The sequence below is a fragment of the Euprymna scolopes genome, chromosome 12 (genome assembly GCF_053919585.1).
Source record: "Euprymna scolopes isolate OS-2025 chromosome 12, ASM5391958v1, whole genome shotgun sequence".
Lineage (NCBI taxonomy): Eukaryota > Metazoa > Mollusca > Cephalopoda > Sepiida > Sepiolidae > Euprymna > Euprymna scolopes.
Genome location: NC_136493.1, coordinates 123,438 through 145,316, shown reverse-complemented (window position 1 = coordinate 145,316; position 21,879 = coordinate 123,438). Strand labels below are relative to the sequence as shown.

Genomic DNA, 21,879 nt, shown 5'->3' with positions numbered 1-21,879 from the left:
GTTTTGGAGGAATTTGTCTTTATTCTAATTGGTCAAAAAGAATTATTAATATATTGGTATAATGTGTGCAAAAAGAAGTCATTTTTATTACATTGAGTCTTTTTTTATACATAAAAATAAACACTTTTCAAATATCTATAAACATACGAATAGAATACTTTTCAAATACATATAAACATATGCACAAAAATTCACAAATATACATTTTGTTTTTTTTGTTTTTTTTAACAAATGTTTGAAAAAAAAAGATACAAAAAGAATTATTTGACAAATAAGAAATTTACAAAGAAAAGGTTTTAACAAGTTACCTTTTTTTTCTTTTTTTTTTTTTACAAAAACTGAAAACATTATGTTAGGTATTAGTTAGTTAATTTGGTCAGTAAGATAGAAATGGTCGCAGTTTAACGTTGTGCCCGGGATAATTCACAAATTTTTATTTTTGGTGTGATTTTGACTGTGCATGCTTCTCTTTTTGGGTTTCTTAGATTATTTCTCCCCATTGGGCTGATCGGACCTGCTAAGTCACAATGCACAAGTGAGAGAATTTTCGTAGCTTTTTGCCTGGCGTTCGGCTTATATTTTTTGTCATTTTTCCCTGTGCACAAACATCACAATTTGGGAGATCGTCTGAAGGTATTATTTTCATGCCTTCGACTACATTTGGTAATTTTTTAATATCAGCTGTATCGCAGTGTCCTAGAATTTTATGCCAGGTTTCCAAGTCATGACAGGCAGTTTTTGAGGGAACCATTCTTTTTAAATAATATAGTCGGCCATTTTCTTTAATGTCAAATACAGTTCCATTGGGGTATATAAATTTTGATTTATTTTGGCCAAATTGTATATTCGCGCTTTGTTTAATTGTAGCCTGCACGGAAAATATGTCTTGCTTAAATGGAGGTATGAACAGAGCATTTTTTAGAATACAGTTACAGATTTCGCCTTTATTATTTTTTAGGGATATTTTAGCATCGCCTCTTTTCAAGACTATATCATTTATTTGACTAACGTCGGCAAGTTCGACAAAATAACTTTGAGGATTAAAGTTTGAATCAACATTAATAAAAGTCTACAAGGAGATTTTTACCGTTTGTGGTATTGTCAAAGTTGATGTGTGTGTATTCGTCAATCGGAGTCGATTATGACCATAGATAACTAGTTATGTGTCCGCAGGTGACTGATCAGTCCAATCCGGGCGCGGAAGCCCCTGCCAAATGTTGGACACCAGTGGCTGAAGACGGCCACTTCGGCATCTCGGGCTTTTCGCGCGGCGCGCTTCTCTTTTGCAGATTCAGTTCGTCTTCCTCCGCGAGTAGAGAGCCCTCGTGTACCAAGCGGCGCCAGGTTGGCCTGTCGGAAGCACTGCTTTCCCATGAGTTCACGTCAATGTTGAAGTCTTTCATATAGGACATCAAAGTGTCTTGGAACCGTTTGCGCTGTCCATCAGCTCTTCTCATTCCGCACTGGAGTTCACCATAGAGCAGTTGTTTTGGTATGCGCGCGTCTGTCATCCGATACACGTGGCCTACCCAGCGGGTTTGCGCTTTGCGGATCGTAGGGATGACGCTTGGGAGCTTGGACCTCTCGAGAACGTCAGTGTCTGGGATCTTGTCTTGCCAGCGAATGTTCAAGATGTTCCGAAGACATCGAAGATGGAAGTGGTTTAGTTGTTTTTCGTGACGTCTGTAGAGGACCCACGTTTCACAACCATATAGAAGAGATATCAGGACCACTGCTTTGTACACTTTGACCTTTGTGTACTGCTGAATTCCTCTTCGTTCCCAGACTGTTTTCCTTAGTCTGCCAAAGGAGCTGCTGGCCTTGGCAATGCGGTTGATGATTTCGATGTCGATGTTGGCAGCACGAGAGAGTGTACTGCCAAGGTAGGTGAAATGGTCTACTGCTTTCAAGCTCTGACCATTTACTTGGATGTTCAGTTCCTGGTACGTGTTGACAGGAGCAGGCTGGTGCATGACTTCTATCTTGCTCATACTTCAAAGTAACATGTGAATAGAAATGTATGTTCTTCCTCAAAGTGCTCAACGGTTTTTACGGAGTCCATTTTAGAGCGTTTATATCGACATTGGAAACTTTTGTGGTTGGGTCGTCCACAATTATAGTAGATAATTTTATTCTTTTTCTTGGGAAAATTACTTTTGGAGAATACGTTGCGGTGAGTTGCGTAATTTGGTGGTGTCTGCTTTCGAGAAGCATTTTTGAACTTCATAATATTGCTGGAGTTATTATTGTCCACGAGCATACGATTAGTCTCTTCGTAACTGCGCAATGCCACTTTAAATTCGCTGAAATTTATGGATTTGTCTTTCTGAGTTATAACAGTTGTAAATGGTTTAAAATCGGCTGGAAGTCCCTTGAGGGTCATTGATATCAACAAGCTATCGCTTATTATTTCACCTGAGAGTTTTAAGGCATTGTCGGTTGTTTCTGCCCTTATAACGTAGTCGGTGATCGTTTCATCCATGTTACATTTCAGAGATGTTAGTTATGTATATAAGAATATACTTTTCGGTTTCTCTTTTGATAAATAATGTTTTCTTAATATGTTCAATGCTTTTCGTCCATCATCCAATGCGTCTCTTATAATCAGAAACTAAACATTGAATCAGTTCTGATAACAGTCGCTTTCTTTTCGAGAAATTTGGGGTCGTTTGGATTCTCTGTTGGAGATTGTATGACTTTGTGTAGTTTTCGAATCCTTAGATATCCCAGAAATTTTACAGGGTAGTAGTACTCGTCAAGGATCCGTTCTTGACACTCAGCCCGACAGGTAAGGGGCCGGGAACCGGCCCACACCTGTCGGACTGAGGTACGCCGCCTGGTTAATACCTAGGAGGTCCACCCTCCCATACCTTGCCACTGGGCTTTCCGGTGGAGTAAGTTCATTGCTTACTACCTGAGGCGCCCCTACCGGGGAATGCCGACGGGGTTACTCAGGCAAGTTTTACAATTGTAGGAGTGCCCCTCCTTTAGGGGAGCCTGCTGGATCCCTACTTTCCGGCCTTGTGCCACATTTTGCCGAGGTGGGCGATAAATAAATAACTATCCCCATTAGGAGTCAAAAACATTTTACATAGGTAGTATGGACGCTGATGGAAATGGAGCAAAGTGCTTTATAGATACAATAGTCTTTTTTCCATCAGAATACTTCAACAAAGTTCAGATTTGCCTGTACGAGTTCTATCTCATCAACCAAGGGATCACTTTTAGAATGACGAATATGCCTCTTCAAAATACCAGGTCCTGACTCACATAGCCAAACCGTTTCGGATGGTCCAGTAGATTAAAGTCGAAAAAAAAAAGAATCTCTCGTGTGATGTAGCATTAGTAGCAATACACAACAATGATTGAATTGAGTGAAAGACATCAAGTAGAACGCATTGCCAATGCTGCTTTAATATATTTCTAGATTTTAGAGTGGTAATAATAGCATCCCAGATAACTCCATTAAACCTCTCCACTTGTCCATTTCCTTTAGGATTCTAAGCTTTGGTTCTACTGCATGATATACCCTTACTGTGCATAAAGGTTTGGAAATCCTGATTCATAAAAGATGCACCACTGTCGAAATGGACATAAGCCCGTATTCTAAATATAGCAAAAAGCAGTGTAAAACATTTTATAACAGTTCCAGTGGATAAATCCCTACATGAAAACACAAAAGGGAACACAAAAGGGAATCTTAAATATTCATCAACAATAATAAAAAATATACTTGTTTTTATCAGTACTTGTAACTGAACATTTAAAGTCAATGTTTAACCACACAAATAGTTGAGCAACTTTAATTAATTTAGGGTGATTGTTTTCCAAACCCTAGAGCTATACTGAGCACACACAGTATATGGAGCTACAATTCTCTTCACATTATCTACAGAAAATTACATGACAAGTTTTTAGTTTTTAATAAAATGATATAGCCTAACTGCACTTATATGAGACAAGGCAATATGCAAATAAAACTCTTTCAAAGCTCTTGAAAATATATCTGGAGGAATGTTTTGGTCACCAGGTCGATACAAAATATCAGAATCATACAAGCCAACTCAATACACCAACGAGTTATTTTATCAATGTTTAATTTTACTTTTATGTTTTCTGTCAAACATAAATCTCACTGATTATTGATCTGTCTTAATACTGAAGTGATGTCCTGCTAGATAATACTTCCAATGGCGAATAGCTTCAATTATTGCCTGGGCCTCCTACTCTATAGCTGCACAATTTCACTCAGAATCATGAGACCTCTCAAAAAGACGGCAACAGGCCGACCATTTTCATTCAAATCAGCAGCTATGGCTGCACCAGAAGCATTTGTTTCTACTTCAAAGTGAACTAATTCATCATTGGCTGTCACAACTGAATGTTCTGTTTCCTTCTTTATTTTAGAAAATTCTATACGAAAGAATTTCACGTGTACGTTGCAAAACCTTCTTTGTATTAGGCATTGATGGTCTCGTAAAGTCTGCAGACGTCTAGGAACTGGCCTCAACTCCCCATCTTGGATGACATAACTCAGTATATTCAACGACTTATTTGAAAATATAATCTTTTCTTTATTTAGTTGTAAACCTTTTAGTTCAGCTACATCAACAAACTTCTTCCAATTCTCCTGATATTCTTCTCGATTCATTCGACATATTGTCATAGCATTCAAATAAGAGGTGCTTACTAACTCCTCATGCTTAATGAATGAATTCAGTATTCTTTAGAATCATGAACCTCTATGTCAGTGCTTTTCAACCTTTTTGCTGGAGCGAAACCTCATGGAAACATTCCACTGACTCATAGAACCCCTACGAAATAATTAATTGTGTCATGTAAAAAACACATTTAAAAATAAAATGAAACGAAAATACTCATGTCTAAAGTATGTTATGTAATTGCTGTACATGAAATGAAACAAAATTGTACATATTTGAATAGATTACATTTGTTCTTATCAAAAACTCAATTGGAAACTTAATCTTGGTGTTTCTTGCTGAAGACTTTAAGATTGGGTCATGTTTTTGATAGAAACACACAAAGCTCATTTTCCACAGACAGCAATTGTGCTCGTTTCTTTTACTTAATGGTTTTCAGAGCTAATAATCCAAATTCACACAAATAAGAGGTTTAAAGTTGCACAAAAACTTGAAGCGCTTTCTGAGCAGGATATTCCTTTCAACCAATAACCATTCCGGTTAAGCTCGGAATTCTTCAACATTAATATCATGTTATTTAGAACATTGAAAAATTCTTCTTCTGCTAATATGAGCTGTTCTTCTCATTGCCCCAATTTTACAAATAGGTTTCTAATCCAATCATACTGGTCAACATCTGTTGATGTAAAATATTTGTCATGATTTGTTAATAAAGTATCCAAATGGTTCAAAATCACTGGCTAAATTTGTTGAAAATCTCTTTTTAAATACTTGGAAACATTTGCAAATGTCCTGCACTGATACGTTTCTTTCATATTGTCAATTTCTTCTGAAAAGCATTTATTTTATTATTAGAAGTATAGATTCGTTTCTGGCCTGAATGATATAGTTCAAGAGGTTTAGCTCATGAAATATATCACCAAGATATGTGCTATTTCAAACATAAATTGACATTATTTAAACCTTCTACTAAGTCTTTCAGATTTTCCTGCAAGCATAAGGTCAATAATTCTTCTCGTACTTTGTAAATATGAGATAATATCATCCCCTTTAATTCTACAAACTGATTCTGTCGATATTTAAGTGGTCTCATCCTGATGCAATTTACTATTTTCACTACAATATCCAATACAGATTTTTGTTCAGATCCGCGAGTTTTAGCAACAAATGTTTCTCAATGAATTAAACAAAGAGTATGGATAATATTTGGATTTTCTTTGTGTGCGATTGGGATAAAGCTTTTAAGACATCCTGTTATTACAAATACCAGCACCGTCTTTCCAGTCCAATCCAAAATACTCTAAATATAAATTAAAAACTTCAAATACATCTTGTACTTTTTTAGTCCCTGACAACTCTTTGCAACACAGTAAGTCTTCTATCATATTTTCATCATTAATAAAACGAACAAATACAACGAGTTGTACTTTACCAGCAATGTCTATATTTTGATCAACTTAAATCATCGCTCATATTTTGTTCTTCAAATTCAAATGTCAACATAACTGAACGTTCACTGTGCACCGAATTCATAAACAGCTATCAGTTAAAACTGGTTGATATAGCCTAACATTTTCAAAATCGCAAGGAACCTGCATGACTCGTGTGCACTTCACCACAAGTACAGAAAAAGTTGAGCATAAGGTTAAAAGTTAGGCTTAAGGTTTATTAATATATAAGCTTCCGGCTTCTCCAAAATAGGAGCTACGTCATTGTGCTACACAGCGTCCTCTTGAAATATTATTTTTAGTCATGCAGGTAAAATTACAATTTCAGCTATCTTCGTCACAGCATAATTTGTTTTTTTTTATCAATTTGTCAACCAATCTGAACTTTTTACAAATACAGAAACTTGCATTTTATTTAATGTCAATTCTCGTTTAAAATATTGTTCATTTTTGCTCGACAACTCTGGATGTTTAGATGTTAAATGCCATTTCAGTTTGGCTGGTAGGCAATGTATGAGCCAAACGCTATCAAGTCTAATGCACAAATGACACTGCGCCTACGTGATGGTACAGGAAATCCGGTTTGTACTGATTTGCATGAGTTTTCACCCCCGCGGAGATAAAAGACGTCGGATTTCTTTTTTTGTGTGGACGTCATTCTTTCATTTGCTTCGGTTGATGAAAGAGATTTCGTGTTGTTCGTTTCAGAAAGAGGGTAAAAAAGGAAAAAGTTTCGCGAATCGAGGTCAGGAAGAAAGGGACAGAAAAAACTACAAATAGAACATTCTGGTTCAAGCTATCTCGGCGTTATGGCTGAAGAAAGGTTCGGCCTAAAATTAGTACCGGAATATGACGGCACAACATCTATTGTAGACTGGTTAGAGAGAGTGGACCTTATCTGCAAGCTCTCGGGAGTTGAATAGGTTATCCCCTTACGACTAGCCGGAGGAGCTTTCGACGTCTACCAACAGCTGTCAGATGCAGAGAAGAATAATATAACATAGGTGAAAGATGCCCTGCGCAGGCCGTTTGTGCTTGACCCATGTGAGGCATACAAGCAGTTTTCAAGACGCACCTTACACTCGGACGAGTCGGTAGATCAGTTCTACGTTGCGTAAACAAAGCTCTCCAGCCTGTTCGGATGAGTTCCGAGACAGACGATAAAGTATACATTCATGGCTGGGCTGCCTGTCCATACGCAGGAGTTGCTGCGTGCATCTGCTGATATCAACAAGATCCCAACATAAAGTATGCTCAGCCGAGTAAGGTCCGTGGTGAATAACGAATGGGTTGCAGCTGCTGTCGACAGGCCAGGCACGTAAAAAGTGCCTCTACACAAGCCCTCTGTGAACTCACTGCAGTGTTTCAATTGCTCTTGAGCCAGCCATCTTGCTAAGCACTGTCAGCTCGAACGATCGAGGCAGCGCCGTACACCATGCATTCAATGCTACCGATGCCAGAAAGGGGGACACATCGCGTCAAAATGTCTGGAAAACAGAAAAGGGGGCGAGATGTGAGCGCCACTCTCGCTCCGAGTAGGATGAGAACCAACTTGCTAGTGAAGAGCCTGCGTGTCAACGGAATTATTCGGGACGCATTGATTGACTCTGGTTGCACCCGATCTCTAGTAAGGAGTATGGTTTGTGGTCCACGGAATGGACACAAGACAGAGGTACTGACTGTTGATGGAAAGAGTATTACCAGCAAAGGAGCGATGAAGGTCAATTTGCAGGTGGATAACAGAATCCCCGTGATAGTGGAGATATAGGCCATGGATGGAGATCTATTGAAATTCATTCTCTTGCTCGGAATTGATGTCATCCGCCTGTTGGGTGGCGTTCATATAAATAAACATGGCGAGGCCAATTTCCGAAAGGAAGTTTACGGTGTCGGCACTGCTGTTGCAATGGAAATAGAACGACCTGATTTTGATGTCGTATTCGACCCGACTAAGAAACATCGGACTGCAATCTGGAAGTGGTCGAGTGAGCATCCGCCACAACAACTGATCACTCAGACACCTGGATACACCGTGCCCAAACTCATTTGGAAGGACTATGACTGCGAATTGCCAATTTGGATTCGCAATGGATGGCTGATACCATACCCGAAGAAAGAGCTTGGTCCACCCAAGGGATTAATCCCAATAATGGCGATTGTTCAGCATAACAAGAGAAAAGTGCGGCCGGTTATGGATTACCTCGAATTAAACGACCATGTGGACGCATACACGACACACGCGGATGTGAGTTCAGAAAAGAGTGAGATACTGCTTGACTAGGATGGAATTTGGGCTTAACGTTGCCCCATCCATTATGCAGGCAATTGTGGAGTCTGTTTTGTCGAAAGGTGTAACTGTTCAAGAAGCAACATCGGCATATATAGATGTATTATACATCAACATCAGCGTGGCGCCTGCGAAACGAGTGAAGCAGCATATTCGTCAGTTTAGACTTCAAAGCAAAGAACCAGAGCGGCTTGAAGATGACGCACGAGTGCTTGGATTGGACGTCTGAGAGGAGCGTGACACTCTGCGATGGAAGCGTGGTAGTATGATTCCAGATGTTCCAGATTGTGACATGTAGAGGCATTATCTCCCTATGCGGGAAACTGATCTGGCATCTGCCAGTCTATGGGTGGCTATGAGCAGCAACAGATATCATAAAGGGACGGGCCAACACCGTAACCCAAGGATGGGACGACACTATAGAAGATGTCCCACTTAAACAAATGCTCCAGGAAACAATAGCCAGGGTGAAGCAGAGTGATCTCTCACAGGGTCTATGGTATGTAAACGGACAAGACGTCAATGTACGGGTGGACGCAAGTTCCCTGGCGACCGGCGTGCTCTTGAAACGTGATACTAGTGTCTTTGAAGATGCATGTTGGCTGCGATCTACAAACGACGTAAAGCATATTAACTTGGCTGCGTTGAAGGCCATCAACCTTGCGTTGCACTGGAAGTGCAAATGTATACGCTTAATAACGAACTCGGTGTGTATCACTAGTTAGTGGACACGCTCACTGTTGGAATGAAAATTAAAATTTTAAATTACTTTGGTACAATTAAAAAATAATTAAGTTGGCTTTGTTGGTGTTCTATATCATTCAAATAAATTTATTTTATCATTAATTTTCTTTTTGTCACTTTCATTAACAATTCTTACACATTTTTGTTATTGTTTTTGGTATAACACATTTTTTTAAAACGTCTAAGGCAGTTTTAAGCTGAAAATACTTTGAATGAATCTAATTAAAATTTTTAGCTTAACACTTTTTATGTCATATTTCTATACATACAAAATTTTTAATGCTCCAATTAATGTTGAAATGCAAGCTTATATTTCAATTTTTAAATAAAAGAACATATTTTTCTCTTATGATTTTTAGCGCGATTCTTTTGGTTTTTACTGTATAATAGGAATATATAAAAGAAACCCAATATTGGCAAGACAAATGCATTTTACAAGAGAGTTTAGTTATGTAAAATAGAGTATATTTAAAAAATAAATTTTTTACAATTTCTATATTTATCTAGTTTTCAAATCAAAGTTTTCCTTTTAACTGCCGAATACCGTTTAATGTTCATGCAAAAGAAAGAGGTTTTTCTTCTTCAGCTTGCAACGCTCTCGGCACACACACACACACACACACACACACACACACACACACACACACACACAAACGACAATCCTTTTTTCTTCCAGTTTCGACGTTCGTAGAAAATCCGTCCTTCTTTCTTCCCACTGACACGCAAATTAACCGTACGTTCGAACGACCTCGAGTGAACAATTTTCCCAGCTTTTATATCCTATATAGAAAAAAAAGAAAGAGACAGGAAAAAATAGCTTCTCCCATCATGCCCTGCCTTCCCAAGATGCCCTTCGTGTATATAAATGAGCTAGCCATCCTTTCCTTTTTTCCCAAAGAGCGATGCAGATAGCCCGGTACGTTTTTTTTTCTTTCTAACCATATACCCCACACGCCCACCTGATCTTCGAGATCAATAAGACACTTCATAATCCTTCATCCAAGCAGGCCTCCTCCTCTCACAGTGAGGCCTCTGGGGGACAACTTCTTACGGGTTGACGTTTTCAGGTTCACTACAGACATTCTCGTCCGGTTGTAAAGAACCACAATGTGGGGCTAAGTCGAATTGGTGTGCATCGTTAGCTTCTTGGTGGATCTCGACTTTCTCCTCTTCACTGCCATCAGTACATTTTTTTCTTTCTAACCATATACTCCACAGAATTGTAAGCCATGTTTAGTTTCAAAAGAGTTTCCGATGGGTATCTATTCTTTACATGCCCTGGAGATGATGAATTTTCAGTGCGTAGCTTTGCTGTACATGTTCCAGACTTTGGAATTTTGCGGCCAAAGAGCTAAAGATCCTTTTTTTATTGATACGAAAAATTTATGTGCTAGGATGTATAAAAGGTTTAATATTTATGGAGCATTTCAGGTTTCTGATTAGTTGATAGCGTAAAATGAATTAATTTGATTCATCAGTTCCAAGCAGAAGCGTTTATAAATAGAATCTCCCAACTTTGAGGGAGCATATCCCCATTAGGTACCAAAAACATTGTAACACTCCCTATTTTTTATATAATGGGGAAGTCGTTTCGGTTCATTTTTTAATTCTGTTCAAAAATAAATATATATTTATATATATATATATATATATATATATATATATTCAAATATGTAAAATAAAAACAGAAGTCATTTGGATCTTAAAATTTGATCATGTAAAAAAACATAACGAAGCCATTTTTTATTTTGTTTAAATGTCAAAGAAATAAAAGAGACTGATTTTTATTTATACTTTGAAAAAGTGTGCATGTGAAAAACGAAAGCCATTTTTTTAAATTTCTATTATGCATTCTCGCTCGAAAACGCACACACATATATATATATATATATATATATATATATATATATATATATATATATATATATATATATATATATATATATATGTTGGGTCTCGTCGCAGTCGTGAATAGGTAATGCTTCGTATCATTTCACGGTATAATTTATCGTCAATTGATGCAGATTCTGTGTCTGTATTTTCATTGGCATCATTTTTGACCGGTGTAGAGCTAGCAGTGTCAGATGTCGCCATTAAAAATGAGTTATACAAATTTGAATAATTGGACTCACTATCTTTTGAAGCTTATACTTCAAAAATTTAATTTAAACCCTATTTTTCTATAAAAGGAATAACGATCAAATTTTAAAATAATAAAAAGTTTTAATTGAAGAATATGCAATATTTTTTAAAAAATCGGCATTCTTTAAAAAGATTTCAAGAAATTTAACGAATTTTTACTTACTCCAAATGTAATAAATATATATAAACTCCAAAAAATCACTTACCTATAAAAAATAATAATCAATGGTGTTTCCATTCTTCATTTATAAGAATTTGTGTATATTTACATTTTATATGCCCTATACTTTTTAAATAAAATAATTTTTTAAGCGAGGATTCAAACAGACCGCGATTTTAAATTGTAATATCAGATATTCACAGAGCGGTGTTGTCTCTCTTTCTTCCAGTTTGATTACAGCCACTAGGCACGATATATGCTGCACTGTCTCAAAACTTATTAAAACCGACAGTTAAGGACAACTCGTGCAAAACAAGACCTCCATTATCTAAAAGAAACCAAGGGACAATATTTAGTATTTAACAAATCCATGAATCCTCTAAATTTAGAAGGATCTTCAGATTTAGATTAGGGAAACTCTGAGGATCGAAAAAGTATAACAGGATACTGTTTTAGATCGTCAAAACTCGACCTATGATCTCCTGGAAAAATAAAAAACAACAAATTTTGTCCCTTTTTACATGTGAGCTCATAATTAACGGATACTCTAACTTAACATTTAAATCTGGCCCCCAAGACCGCCATGGGCATGGAATATGTGCCTACATTAAAGATGGCTTCCCGTATGGCAGGGATATCTCTGGAGAAGATCCTTATTTACCTTATATGTGCGTCCGGTTGCACTTGCTTACACCACTGCATTTATATTTGCCCTCATCGGCCCCATAACAGCGGAATCTTTAAGAGTATATTTGAGAAAATAGACCACATCCCTCGACTAACATTCACATCTGTGGCGACTTCAACGTCCATAACGTGGAATGGTTGACCCACTCAAATAAGACAGACGATGAGGGGAGGTTCTGTCATGATTTTGCGATTGCTTATGACCTCACTCAGATTGTTCGCGAGTCCACCCGTGTGCCCGATACTACAGATTAGTATGCAAGCCTTCTAGATCTTTTTCTCTGAACTTCCCCTGAGCTATGTTCATGTTCCGTTCTTTCTCCTCTACGATCCTCCAACCACTCCGTCGTATTAGTTAAGATAAAAATATAATAAGTACCCAGACGTACCCCTCTACCGTACTGTATACCTATACTCCATGGCTGACAGGGATAGCTTCCGTACATTCATATCTGATCTACCTCTGCATTCCATGTTTAAAAAGGATGTGTACTCTATAGTATCAGATCTGACCGAATGGTTAATTGTAGGAATAGACCAATTCATACCATCGAAAAAATTCCAACAAAACCTAACAGGCAGCGATAGTTCTCCCCAGAATGTGCTGCTGCTATCGCGCACAGAAATCACTTTTTCCATAGCTACTAACGTAATAGATGCACTGAGACTAAAGCTGCTTTCAGGACTGCCAGCAACCACTGTAAAAGAGTAATAAAACATTCAAGAGAGCTATATGCTCAGTCCGTTAAATCCAAAGTAGCTGATCAGCGGTTTGGTTCCCACCAGTTTTGGCAAATAAAAATTGAATCCTGAACAGAAGTGGGCGTTCTATCCCAACCATTATCAATGGACCTAAGGTCATTTCGTCAGCATCAGACAAGGCCAAACTATTTGTCAAGAACTTTGCAGCTAATTCTACCCTATGCGACGAAGGCCATCAACTCCCCATATTTCCTCCTATAAGACAGAACACGCAAGGTAACATACAAATATCTGTGCATGAGGTCGCCAAGCTAATCAAGAACCTTGATTCCAGTAAAGCAACTGATCCTGACGGCATCCCAATTATAGTGCTGAAAAAGCTTCAACCAGAACTTGCTCCCATATTTATGAAAGTGTTTGGGCGTTGCCTTAAGGAGAAGTGCTTTCCAACACCATGGAAAACCTCATCAGTATGCCCTGTATTTAAGAATTCAGGTGATAAGTCATCTCCCGCTTAGTACAGACCAATAAGTCTCCTGTGTGTCACGCGTAAGTTGCTGGAATCCATATTAAATAGAGAAATAGTCAACCACCTCAACAGAAACAATCTTCTTAATGACACGCAATATGGTTTCCGTTCTGCAAGATCTACCGCAGATGTGCTAACGGTTATATCTCATAGGATTAGTGAATCTCTTGACAAAGGCTTCCTCTCTAGGGTAATTGCTCTTGACATATCAAAGAAAATATTAAAAAAGAAAAAAAAGGCCGATATGCCGTAATGAATGAAAAGAGAAACGGTCAGTTCAAAAAAAAACTACCCACGAATATTTCATTCATAAATAAAATAAAAACACAGCCGCACACAAATAAAAATAGGACAGTGTCATTCATAAATGTGTGTTAATGTCTGAATTGTTTAGAGTTAAAACTATCAATCATAATAAATAACAATTTAGTGTTAAAAGTCGAAAGTACATTAAGAATTCTCGAGTATTAAAAGAAAGAATGAAAAAAAAAATAAATAAATAAAATAAAATACACTATAGAAAAAAGAAAGATGCAGAATGAAATCAAATTTATGCACTGTGTATAATTTTCGGCTTTTTAGTGTGATTTAATTGTTCTGGTCTTTGAAAAAAGGACACATTTTTGTTTTTTGTCAACGGACTTTTGAAATGTATAATGTAACGAATTTTTTTTTGTGTGTTTTGTTGCAAAATGTTTAAATGTATTAAAATATTTTCTTTTGAAAATGTGTTTTAAACAATATTGTAAATTTATACTTAATGTAAATGTTATTGTTTTTCACAGCTAGAATTCAAAGTTATCAGTAAATATACATTAGATTTAAACAGTCTAGGAGAAAATAAAACTAGTTAAGACGTATGGTTGGCTTACAGATTCTGTTAGAATTTTAGAAGGGGGACAAGAATTAAAATTACGTAAACGGGTATTTAGAGAGTTTTTAGATGTGATAAGCCGTAAGAAAGATGTTTGTTTTAGCATTTGGTTTTTGATTTTTGTTTTTTTTAGAGATCCTATAATTTTTCTCCAAGAAAAGTGACTTGGTAGGGATTAATAAGCACAAGATGTGCCCCTATTCGAAAAATTTGGGAACCTGGTTAATTAAGTGCTTAAAAGAGGCTGGTTGCACGTAACGACTCCAAGCAAGTGGTAAGACTTGGCTTAATTAATAAACAGGCGTTGGAAAATATGCCGTAGATTACGTAAGAAAGATATAACCTTGTATTTTTTTTAAGAGACGCATGAATGTGGGATATATCTGCTGGATCTTTGATAGGGGAAGTTCAAGAATTCAAGCAAGGAAATCCGAGTGAATCCGTATGAGAGAAAAAAGGTATATCTTGATAGTTAAAGCCAACCAAGAAGATTGGTTATTATCTTTGGTATGTCCCGTATAAGGTAGTTATAGAATAAAAAACAAAGCTATACTTGATAAGACTAACCATGCGGAAAGAGTTGATCAGGACACTTTTGGGACGAAGGAAGTCGTCCATTTCGAGGGAGGTGGAAACCTCTAGTCTGCGGCATATGGGTGGCTGGAAAGTAGCTGATGTGAATCATAGGTAAAGACCCTACACCCAAAAAGTAAATGCCAAGAAGATCAGAAAGGTTCTGATCTTATAAAAATATAATAATTGTGAAGTCGGCCGTGGAGGGCTGACTGAAATAGATTTTTATTTTTAGCCTGATCTTTCCTAGATGTGTGGTTGTGTAAATGTAGAAAAATTTTTTAAAAAATGCATACATTTTTTTTTTATGAAATATGGAATAGAGGGATGTTACATGATAAGGGGTGTCCCCTTTTCATATAAGTATAAAAATGGAGAGATTTAGCTAAAATGAAAATAAAATGAGAGAAAGCAGGCATCGAACCCTGGATATAAGTTTTAAAGAACAGGTTTAAATGGAATGTCCAGTAAATTGTTGATTCTGATGAAATAAATAATAAATAAACTATCATTGTTAGAAAGAATGTGGATAATAAAATATGGGTTAAATGAATTAGATATGTAGGTCGAATTCCTTTGTAAAAACAACAAAGAAAAAATGGGAAATCAGAATGTTCGGAAACGTGCAGGTCGCGCATGTTGATGGCACGTGAATTGTGGTCACGTTGGCCGGACATGCATGGATTTCTCAATATAGGAAGTGAGAGTTAGTTAGTTAGTTAGTGAGAAACTCAGAGAGAGAGTCTGGGAATTCGAACGTCTAGAAGCGAGACGGTTACTTTGAAACTTAATATGTGAAGCTTTGAATTCTTGATGAGAAAACCACGGCCGGTCGTGAGAAGAAATAAACCATTAGGTGTTTTTGTAAACGTCGTCTTTGTGTTGTGATTCCAGCAAAAGGTAAAGTGAATTGTTATTATATGTCTATATGTCTGTGTTATAAAATGTCATGGCATACACATCTCATATCTACAATGTGAACTCTACATCTCATATCTACACTAAGACTGTCTGAAGACTGTCTACACAATGTCTAAACACTATCTCCTCACTTTAAGAGATTCTCATATCAACAATTCTAAGTAAACAACATTTTTAATATATATGAATCCCTTCATAACACGAACACGGAACGAACAATCTCTCTCACAACATCCCTCTTAATAAGACTCTCTAAGAAACTCTCTCCTCTAAGACTCACTCTTAAAACTCTCTCAATGAAACCCCTATATAACACTGGTTATTATTAATAAAATTGCTGCATTTAACTTCTCCGGTTTGTTATCTGACTGTACCTATTAAGAACATATTATGGCTCTCGTCTTGGGGAGGCCTCAAGTTTTGATAGGCTTCTGGGCTTGACCTTTACTCCTGATCTTAAATGGAATACGTACATCAAATCTGTTGCCAAGGCCGCTGGAAAAATGGTCGGATCCTTCTATCGATCCAGTAGATATCTCACTGCTAATGCAATTCTCCATCTATATAAGAGCCAGATACGTCCAAGGATGGAATACTGTTGCCACATATGGGCAGGAGCTGCTAGAAAAGACTTGTCCTGCCTTGATAGGGTTCAAAATAGACTTCGTGCCCTGGTTGGAGATGTCCTTTTCTCTTCGCTGCAACCTCTATCTCACAGAAGAGATGTTGCGAGTTTGTCTCTGCTTTATCGTTATTTTCATGGAAAGTGTTCAACTGAGCTTCAATCTATGGTCCCCCTCGCCAAACTTTCACAAGAAACACTAGACTAGCTGAAAACACTATCAATAATTTTCCCCACTCTTTATCTGTACCTAAACCTAAACATAGATTCCATGAACAAAACTTCTTTCTTAGAACTGCACGCCTGTGGAATTGTCTTCCGTTTTCCTGCTTTCCAGCTGTCTATAATATGGTTGTCTTCAAGTCCAACGTGAACAAGTTTCTGATGAGCCGTTCCACTTAAGTTAACAAATTTACCGAACTTCCATTACTATCGATTACTATATTGCCTTTTGACTTTTACTCTACACTCTTTAACCCTTATCCTTGAGTGGCCTATCGGCCTTGATAAGTGGTGACGCCTATGTAAAAAAAAACAACTGAAATTGGTTTTTCCTTATCTTCCACCCTTGTCCGAGATTGTCTGACGAAAATTCCGTAGTTCTTTGTCACGGTTAAATTAACTTTCAAACTAGATAGAAAAAAATGGCTTTTATATTTTATGTATTCGATTTACACTTTTTAAATTTTATCTTAATTTTGCTTATTTTCAGATGAAGATCAAAGTGCGATGTATATTTCATACGCATTATTTCCCGTTCGATTCAGCCACTTGTTTAGTAATAATGGGATCCTGGACTTATTCTAGTGCACATATGAACCTGAGTCTCACATATCCAGAAGTTGCCCTTGGTGACTACAGGCATACCCCACGCTGGAAACTCGTAAACGCAACACTCGAGAGACAGGCCAAAACGTACCCTTGCTGTAAGGATGTATACTACAGTATCACGTTCAAAAACGAATTCGCCCGCATCTCGTATGATTTCGTACTTGCCTTGCTTGTACCAAGCTACATTCTCTCAGTCCTCACGATTCTGTTGTTCATGCTGCCAAACTACGGTTCTGAAAAGATCACTTTTGGTAAGTTCTTGTTTCCGTCTTTTCCTTCATTTTTCTACCTTTCTTTTATTCATTACTAGTATCAAAAGAGCGGTTGAAGCATATTTTAAAATTGGTAAGCAAGAACTTAGAGATTGTGTCTTGATAAAAACACTGGTGTTAATCACAGCACTGAGTAAGCTTCAGAAATCGCATACGGTTTATAAAAAACTTACTTATGCCTTCTAAAAAAGACCTAGTTTAAATGCTAGAAGCTTGCATGGAAAATCTGATGAGATGTTTACTTTCCTTAGAGATGTAGTATCGAAATTATTATCATCATTTCCGACGACGGTCACTTCGATGCATAAAAAAGTTACCAATAGAAGGACGAAGACACCAACAAAAAATGAGAAGAGAAAAGACTTGGTGGATAGAAACAAACGAACAGTTTTATTAAGAAAAAAAAAGAAACATAGCGCCAAAAAGAAAAGTTCACGACTGTCTGCTGCTAAGATTCTGCTCTCATCTACAAAGAAAAGTTCTTTGCATGGTAACAATTACGAAAGATAGAAAGAGAGAAAAAGAAAGAAAGAAAGAAAGAGGGGTTGAGTAGGCTTTTTTACTACTTACTTCTATTATATGAGATCTCGACCAACGTATGTTTTTAGAAGGTCGTATTACTTTTAGGAAGTCGAAAAGAATTCACTCCATTTGTTTGCAATTTAAGTTTACATTATGTCATGTCTTTTTCATAAAATTCCTCTCGAGTCAATTAGTTGAGATATCTGCTGATAAAGATAATTTATTATTTGAAATAATGTTCCGAGTCTGTTCTTTTATAGCAAGAAATTTATTTCCTCCTTTTCCTGAAGGAATAATCTGAAAAATACACACAATTCTTCGTATAATAATGTTCTCTGAAGAGGCAAGAAGTCCGGTAAAAACAAACAAACAAACTTCCTAGTTCCTTTTTTTAATCCTGTCAGAATAGAAATGTTATTTTCTTTTGACTTAGAAAAACAGCAGCTTGAGATGTATCCATTTTCTTCAAGCATCAGAAGAAAATATCTAATGATAGACACTTTTTACGTTAATCTTTCTTAGTGAGAATAGTTCTTAGATGTATGTTCTCTCCTCCAAGCTGGTATTTTTCCGACATATTTAACTGACAATTCCCCGACAAAAGTCTTGATTTTCCATAAAGTAGATTTCTCTCACCAAGATACGAATTCATCGGGTAACTTACATGCAAACACTTCAACATTATAAACTTCGCCAGGTAACTGAGATGAGTTAATTTCAACATTTAACGCCCTGTTTAGATGGATAGAAAATAGCACATATGTTAAAAATCAACATTGTCTAACTCTGCTCTCATGGGGAGGCAAGTATGAGGTGACTTAGAAAAGTTTTCATACTTTTTTCGTATGAGCACTTTTGTTGATAGTACACGCATGAAACTCTAGTCCCCTATGCTTGTTGTACCGTTTCAACAACTTCTAGAATGTCCCATGGAAGTCTTTTGTGAGCGCGTCAATGGCCCTCGTAACAGCTTCTTTCATCTCTTCAATTTTTGTATAAGGACAGCCTGAAGGTTTTCCTTGATGTTAAGGAACAACCAAAAGTCACAGGGAGCAAGGTATGGACTATAGGGAGGGTGAGAAATTGTCTTAATTCCCATCTTGATCAAATAGACTGATCTTCTCCGAGCACTCTTGGCAGCCCTATCGGTGGGGCATTAGAATACGCCGACTGACCCCCTGCAGAGGGTAAAATTCCCTCAATGGGGGTCCTGGATATGACCTTAAACTATATCCAGTGGTGAGGCGCCAGCTTGTGGGCTTTGGGGAGTGGTGAGCCACCCTTTAATTACCATTGCTCCCAGGTCCACTCTGACCCGGAGTGGTAGTACCTGTTAGGGTTCCAACTATGGGTTAAATAGAAACCAACGTGAAAACAACAAATATATTCTATTAAAACAATTTTCTTCAACGGAAAGGGTTGATATGCCGTAAAACAAAAACAACCAACCAACCAACCAACTAAGCACCCTTGGGATAAACTTTGTACAAATCTTCCGCATTTTCAGTTCCTCGCAAATAATTGTGTGTACAGTTTCCACACTGACATTAAACTGTGCACTTATTGTCTCTATAGACACATAACTGTCCTTGTCCATGAAATTCTTTATTTGTCTAATCAACTCTGGTGTTCTGACTTCCTTACGCTTCCCACACCTCTCATCATCCTTCACAGACTCCCTACCTTCTTTGAATCTCTTATGACACTTAGAAACTGATGCTCGTGGTCTTTTTACCTAATCTGTACTTTCACCTAACAATTTGATATACAAATGATACCATAAAAATTGCATTTGACTTAGAAAATCCTATCTCAGAAATAACATGGTCTGTAAACTGCACAAGCACCTATCTTTTTAAGCAAAGACTGATTTCATGCCAAAGCGCTAGAGCTTGACATAATTTTTTGTCATTTGGTTGATTTAATGGAACTGGTGATGGTTTATAAAACAATACTGAAACTAGGTCAGACTGGTTATTTTTTCTTTCTTTTAATGAATCAGTTTCACAAGTTTGTACATGAATTTGTGAGAGGGCAGTTAGAGAAAGACGTGTCAAAAAAGTAGCATGACTATGTGATGAGGGCGGGGGGTAGAAGTGGAGGTTTTAAAGGAAAGATGTTAACACACTTTATTTCTTTTTTTCAACTCTTCTATTTCCTCTTGTATGTCCTCGGGGAAATGTTGGGTTTACCTGTGAGTTGGTATATAAAGAAAGGAGTCAGTGTTGCTATAAATAAAAATCTTGGAACTCATGCCGATTCCACAACCCTGTTTTATATAATGAGTTTTAATTTTAGTATGAATATCGTTTTTTGTTTTTGTTCTATTTTGTCGCATGTTCATTTTCTTTCGCCCATGTTTCTTTTGTTGATTGATTTTACCTCATTTTCATGATAGACCACCAACATCTGGATTTGACATTATTATTTGAATAATAAAAATAGAATGCACTAACTCTGGCCTGAATAAGACGTACACACCTTACTCATAAGCATTTGCCTAAAGCAGAAAATGCACACACTGCATCACAATATATACATTTTAACTGTAACATATTCTGCGTATTCAATCATGTGATATATATGTATATTATAATTATGTATATAATTATAATTAATATGTATAATTGTATATATTATATAATATATATTATAATTAATATGTATATGTATAATTCTGTATATGTATATAATTATAATTAAGCAAATCTATTGTTTCCTATGTTTTATTCTTCTAAAGTTTCTATATTAATTCTTTACATTTCCAGGCATATTATGCTGATAATTTTCTCCAATTAATATTGAATTATAACGGCTAAAATAGTTATTTCACCTCGCTTAAATAAGAAACCATGACTATAGCAAGAGAAGATTAGCTAAAAAAACAACAGCAAAAAACAAAGCTAAATTATGGTCATTTAGTTAGAAGACAGTAGAACTTTATTTCGAAACCATTTCCACCTTGGTATAGATTTAGACTTGTTGCGTATCCAAATATGCATATATTAAAAAAAAAGAACTTAAATATGAATTAGATTTACAGAATAAATTCCCAACCCTACTCCTGTGAATTTATCGTGTTCCTTCCTTCCTTCGTTAATGGCGGTTAAAATTTATTTTCAAACAAGTTCTCACGGTGATTATTCACTCATTCTTTATCTACACTTACATTACACTCGCTATGGAGGGTGTTTCTTAGCTCCCAGCCCTTTACCTTCGCATTCTGGTCGACTGGAAGTCGTTATCACTAAACATCTATACATTGCTACCGCTAAAACATGCATTAGTTTATTCTTACCCAGATAGATACTCACTAGCCATAGGTTGTACTTAGATTTACATCTATCTATATTACATAGCAATAGCTGTCTATTCCTTAGTTTTGCAATGATAAATAAAAAAAACTGAACCGATAATCTGCAATGCAAAATAATACTTCATGATTTTTAAACGAAAAGCTGAATATATCTCAGTGAGAAGTGGAAACATACTTAACACTTACGACCTCCATATATTCGCATCTGCTGGAAATCTGTTCATATATCTATTTACTTTATTATACACACTGAACACGACATAGCTTATAATTTTACTTCCAATTATACCTGTACTGTATTGTACACCATATCAATAAAGACGTTACTTATATCTACATTGAAGATACATCTTAACCCTCCTGCATCTAAAATTCCCTGATCCTGGGCAATCACATTTCTAGTTAATTCTTAATATCAAACCAACCTGTAACGCTTTATTCTATTCCTAAGCCAACATAAAAATAAGGAAAAAAATTCTAAATTTAAAGGAAAAATATTAAACCATATACTAACTCCATCCAACAAACCTGTTGCAAATATAGCTGTTTCCACTGCAGGCAGAAATCGGTCATATGACCAATAATATC

At 36.6% G+C, this 21,879-nt stretch overlaps 1 protein-coding gene across 2 annotated transcripts in view; it reads left to right on the top strand.

Moving 5' to 3' along the window:
• The window catches only part of LOC145291135 (neuronal acetylcholine receptor subunit alpha-9-like), a 77,079-nt gene that overhangs the window by 39,067 nt on the left and 16,133 nt on the right, over positions 1–21,879 (top strand). For both annotated transcript variants that reach the window (XM_080136650.1, XM_080136651.1), the window contains exon 6: positions 17,063–17,432. In XM_080136650.1, the coding sequence (XP_079992776.1) occupies positions 17,063–17,432 (370 nt within the window). The remainder of the gene's footprint in view (positions 1–17,062; positions 17,433–21,879) is intronic.